General features: G+C 55.8%; 1 protein-coding gene across 1 annotated transcript in view; it reads right to left on the bottom strand.

The window, feature by feature from the left end:
* Window positions 1-2632, bottom strand: part of LOC103760300 (sodium-dependent serotonin transporter) — a 7349-nt gene extending 4717 nt beyond the window's left edge. Inside the window, exons 1-4 of the mRNA XM_029961199.1 lie at window positions 2458-2632; window positions 601-735; window positions 272-491; window positions 3-90 (exon numbers count right to left, since the gene is read on the bottom strand). Coding sequence (XP_029817059.1) covers window positions 3-90; window positions 272-491; window positions 601-735; window positions 2458-2632 — 618 coding nt within the window. The remainder of the gene's footprint in view (window positions 1-2; window positions 91-271; window positions 492-600; window positions 736-2457) is intronic.
* Between the last annotated feature and the right edge of the window lie 3012 nt (window positions 2633-5644).

The raw sequence follows: 5644 nt of genomic DNA, 5'->3' as shown, positions 1-5644 counted from the left end.
AAGATGAGGAAGAGGCAGAGGAGCAGCTGCCAGTGGATCCCCCCTATGTCGTACAGACCCCTGGATTTATGGATCTCCAGGACCTTCCTCCTGCAGGCAGGGATCCCCACGGCCGGGGAGCAGGATCAACCCCGGGCAGGCAGTCCTGAGCTCCACAAGAGCATTCCCACCTGACAGCCTGCTCCCAGGCACCTGCTTCCAAGCAGCAGACCCAAGTGCCTCCAAAGGGCCATGCCCAGCTTTAACACACCATCCACATCCATGAACTTACGTGTAAAACTCCTCGGCAGGGGACCTGGAGAAGTTGGTCCAGGTGACGTTGCTCCTGCCGAAGTAGTTGGTGCAGTCAGGGGTGTTCCAGGGGTTGTCGCAGCTCGCCCAGGGCAGGGTGCCCGAGAAGGACGAGTAGAAGTAGTAGAGAGCCCAGGCAATGATGGTGTTGTAGTAGAAGGAGACGTAGAGGCCGATGATGCAGATGGCAAATCCGATGCCTGGGAAAAGCCAAGAGCAGGCTCAGCCCCTGGGACACGTCTGTGGGGAGCGGCACTGCCGGCATGGCCCTGCACCCCAGCACGTGGGGCCTGGGCTGGGGGCTCTCACCTTTAAAGATGGGGCAGATGCGCTTCCAGATGGGGATGGCTCCTGTCCTGTGGAACTGCCCCAGGGCCAGCTCCATGTAGAAGAGGGGCACCCCTCCAAAGACAGCCATCAGCGTGTAGGGGATGAGGAAGGCTCCTGTGGGGAGGGAGCAGAGCAGGGTCACCACCAGGCTGCGAGGGGAGGACCACGGTATTGTCACCTTCCTCCCTCACGGTGCTGCCCCAGTGCAGCACGTCGGGTTTGGATGTGTTTGTGAGATGCTTTGGAAATGATCTGGGGCTCAGAGATGAGAGACCCTGCTTGGAGTCCCAGCTTCTTGGGCTTCCCAGGACTCCCCCGCTGGCCAGGATGGTACAAAGAGCCACACAAACCATTGGGGTGCAGGGGAAGGGACTCCAAGCACCCCTCAGGTCTAGAAGTATTTTGGAGAAAATCCCACTGAATATGCACAGCCACCCCAAGACGCATAATTAAGCTGTAATCTGCATTATTTATAACAATCTCATTTTTACCAGGGCTACACTCATACCCCATGGAGGTTTTGGAAGTGGAGCTGCTTTCCGAGTTCTGCTGGGACTAGTTAATTTAACCCCCACGGCTCCTCTCTCTGAGAGCCCTCTGTGTGCATGTGATGTGGCACCCCCAGCACCCTCAGCATCCCCAGTATCCCCAGCATCTCCAGCATCATCTCCAGTATCCTGAATACCCCCAGCATGCCCAGTATCCCCAGTATTCTCAGCATCCTCAGTATCCCCAGCACCCTCCTGTATTCCCCCAGGCTGGACTGGCCCAGCAGGGCAATGTTTTCTCCAGTGTTTCCCTTCCAGGCAGGTCCTGGGCTGTGGGTGAGCCCAGCACTGGCCATCCTGGTGCTCCTGTTCTACAGGGACTGTGGCTGTACTCCCCCAGAGCTGCTGCCTGAACTCCTCACCCTCCTGTGTGTGGGGTGGGTGGAAATCCCCCACCCGATCCACAGCCACACAGAGGGGCTCGGCTTTGGTCCCAATCCCACAGGAGTAACTCACAAATAACTGTGCTTCAGTGTGGGCACCTGGGATCCACAGTTTTGCCTTGAGTATGGAACTAATTATCTCTTTCTAATTTTCCCAAGCAGTAGAGGATGTTCCCTGAAAGCTGACTTTGGCAATTAAATCCGCTGCGCTTTCCCAAACAGCACAAAATTCTCATCCCTCCTTTTTGATTTCCATGTGAGAGAGGTTTCTACCCTGCTCCATTTAAAGCAATTTATTTAGTTGTCATTTACTGAAAGATTTTTCCTGCACAAAGCTTTTGTATCTTCATTTTTCATTGATCCTTCACAGGCTGAACCCCCCGGAGCCAGGGCTGCTCATGGGGTCCAGCATTGCTGGCCAAGATCCATGGCAGGAGGGTGGAATCCTCATAAGGATGATTTTAAACCAAGCCACCCCAAAGGGCAGCTTCCCAGAGTCCCATGATCATAAAGTGTATGAACCTCCCACCCCAAATTTAGAGATCTTAATCCTTTATCGTGGTTTGCATCGGGCTAGTTTTCCCTTTGTGATCCTAGAGCTGCTAACACACCTCTAGCCCCATAGGGAAAGGAGGGAAAGACACAAGGGAAGGAGGGAAGGACCCCAGGGAAGGAGGATGCAGGGAATGGAGGAGGATTTTGAATGAAGAAAGACGCAAACAGAACAGAGAGAGATGTCAGAAGAAGTTGGGTCGGTCTCTAAACCGCCCTGTCCAGAGCAGAGCAGCTGGAGACAAAGAAAGAAAAGAAACAGGGAGTTTTTCAGGGTGGGAAAGATGGAAAAATGACAAAAAAGATGTCTTTTCTTCAAAAGAAGACTTAAATAACCCCAGTGGTGTCCTTACCCCCTCCGTTCTGGTAGCAGATGTAAGGGAACCGCCAGACGTTGCCCAGATCGACGGCAAATCCGATGACCGAGAGGAGGAAATCCATCTTTTTGCTCCACTTGTCCCTGGGGTGGGTTTGAGGGTTCAGGGGCGCAAGGCTGGCAAGGGGACCTGGGCAGGGCTGCTCTGCCATCCTGCTGCCCTGGCAAATCCTGCAGGATTCAGGCTGAGCAACTTAGGGCCGGGGAGGATTTTTCTGTTGCTGATGACAGATCCGAGGAGGGGAGGGTCAGGCTGACTGCGCTTCCCCACCTCCCGCTGGAAACCCACGGCACGGAGCAGCCGGCAGGGAAAGCAGAGCTCTGATCAAAGGCAGGAGGGGAGAGCAGCCCCGAGCAGCAACCAGCCTGACCCCGCAGGGACCACCAGCTTCACCCTGTGGGGACCCGCCTGACCCCGTGGGGATCAACTTGACCTCGTGGGGACCAGCCGGACCCTACAGGACCAGCCTGACCCCACAGGGACCAGCCTCACCCTGCAGGTCCCATCCCCTCAGTACCTGCTGGGTGTATTTGGGGGCTGGGCTGGTGAAACAGGACCCTGTTTCCTCCTTCTTCCTGAAAAATCCTTATTTCTCTGTCCCTGGTGTTTTGCTGTTACCACTCTGCAAATGATGACACCAGACCCACTGGAGGAGGTGACCACTCATTCTTGCAGGGAAAGATCAGGAATTCTGGAATGGTTTGGGTTGGAAGGCATGTTTAAAGGTCACCTTATCCATCTGGGCTCGCTGGGTCTCTCTAGGGTGTGAATTGTTGGGAATAAGCCACATGAAATTGAAATAACTTTCACAGCTGAGCTGTGACCAGGAGGGAATGGCAGTGTCCCCAGAGCCACCGCTCTGCCCTGTCTCAGTTTAACAGCAGATTTTACTGCAGTGATACATGCTTGAGCACGGGGTCACCGGGTGCTCCCAGGGCTCTGAGGGGCTCCAGCCCTGACTGTCCCAGCCTTTCTCATCTGTAATTAAAAGATACTCCAGGGAAGACCATGAGAGCCGGAGCTGGAGCTGCGGCTTCAGGGCCAGGGTGAGCGGGTTGCTGTGACGACGTGACGCAGCTGCCTGGTGTCTGCCCGGTGTCTGCCCGGCACAGGAAGCCTCTGGACACTGTTAATCCCTCAGGCACACACATGGAGACCCGTTAGAAACCTCCAGTTAAAAACACATTTATTTTTTTGGTGTGTCTGGCCCCGGCTGTTTGGGGCGTCATAGAACGGAATCACAGAATCACGGAGTCACTGAGGTTGGAAAAGCCCTCTAAGACCATCAAGTCCAACTGTTCCCCCAGCACTGCCAAGGCCATAACTCACCCATGTCCCTGAGTGCCACATCTGCACACCCTTGGTTGTGGAGGAGGAGCAGGGGACATGGCTCTGCCAGGGGACATCATCCACCAGCTTCTTGCCTGCACATGACCCTGAGAGCCCTGGGAAGGGGATTTTTTCTCCTAATGAGCCACCCCACCTCACTGTGTGCCCCTGAGTGTCCCCTGACCCGGTGTGGGGAGCACGAACTGGAGTGCCCAGCCCAGGGCTGCCCCCTCCCAGTGGGCAGGGATGGGTGTAGGTTCTGGTCCCATCAATCCCCACACTGGGTGGGCTGCACTCTACAGGCTTCTCCCTCTGTGCTGAGAAGCCCAAAATTATTGTTCCTTTAACATGAAATTATTGTTCCTGGAACACCTCTCCTTTCAAATACAAGTTTTCTGCTTGTGGGTTTATGAGGAGCAATGAGACTTTACCCCAAGTGAAGGGGTTGGGTGGGAGGGTGTCAGGGTGGTCTCTGCTCTGAGGGGAGAGTGAGTGGAGGTTGGGGGCGTCCCCCCACAGCCAGACAGAGCCCCTCCACCATCAGCCCCCCTCTATGAGCCCCAGTGCAGCCCTCCCTGAGCCAAGCCCCAGCACACAGGTGAGGGACAGTTAATCTCCTGCGGTTTATACAGGATTTGTGTCACTCCTGGGACTTTGCAGAGCTGTGGATTCCAGTCCCAGTCCTTCAGCGCGGGTGTGGAGATGAAAGCCAAGGCTGTGCTCAGCAGTGGGGGCTGCGGGGGCTGCCAGAGGGGCTGCCCTTGTCCCAGGCTTTGGGATGAAGGTGAGAAATCCCTGCTGCTGGTGTGATCTGCCTGTGGAGCGTGCCAGGGGAGCAGGGTTTAACACCCTGACCAAAGATCAGCTCAAGCATAAATGACAGAACAGAGGCAGCTGGTGCCATAGCAGCTGTAAAAAATAATAGATAATAGATAATAGATAATAGATAATAGCATTTTCTCTTTGCTGACCCTTCTTTTCTCTGGGTGGTTTACATGGAATGGCTCTGTGTAACAAAGGGGGAGACCCTCCTGTGCCCTGGTCCTGCCTCTGCTCAGGAAGGCTCCGCAGATGGACTCAGTCACTGCCAGGTCTGATCGAAGGAGCTGGCTGAGGGGTCTGAGGGGACCTGTGGGGGTCTGTGGGGGTCTGCAGGGGTCTGTGTGGAGCAAGGACACCCTCAGCACAGGGTGCTGGGCTGAGACCGGTTTCCTGGTGTGAATCTGGCATCGTTTAAAGCTGAGCTACTTTGTCTCCTGAAGAGCCCCTTGTTTTCCCCACATTAATCTGTTAAATCACATGGGATGCGCTTTGTCCTCCCACCTTGGGCAGAGCTGGGAGTGCAGGAACAGTGTGAGCCTGGCACAGCGGGAGCTGTTCCCACAGCAGCTCCAAGCTGGAGCTGTGCAGTGCTTTGCCAGCACAGGGATGTGCCCGTTGCTGTCTGAAAGCTCCCTGTGCTGAGGCACTGCCCGGTATCTGTTTCCCAGGCACCACTGCTGCTCCACTCCAGCCCAGGGATGTGCTGCACCGTCGGTTCAATACCTCCATCCCTGACAGATCCCCCAGGTCCTTGCTGGTGAATGAGCCATGAATGCTCCCAGTGCTCCCATCCTGCTCCCCCAGCTCCCACCCTCTCCTGGGGCTCCCGACCCCCCGCCCGTGCCGCCGTCCCTCCGCAGCGGGTCAGGGCCACGCTGTCAAAGCAATGAGGGCAGAGCTTTGAAATCTCCCTTTGGTTTTAGAAGCTGCAAGGTGGAAAGAGCAGTGCAGGTTCTCAGGTTCTCAGGGCTGCTGGAGGAGGGAGGAGGGCGGAGGAGAGATGTCTTGGGGA

The sequence above is a fragment of the Manacus vitellinus genome, unplaced genomic scaffold, assembly GCF_001715985.3.
Source record: "Manacus vitellinus isolate BGI_N305 unplaced genomic scaffold, ASM171598v3 scaffold_31_pilon, whole genome shotgun sequence".
Classification (NCBI taxonomy): Eukaryota; Metazoa; Chordata; class Aves; order Passeriformes; family Pipridae; genus Manacus; species Manacus vitellinus.
This window is presented reverse-complemented; position numbering and strand designations above follow the sequence as displayed.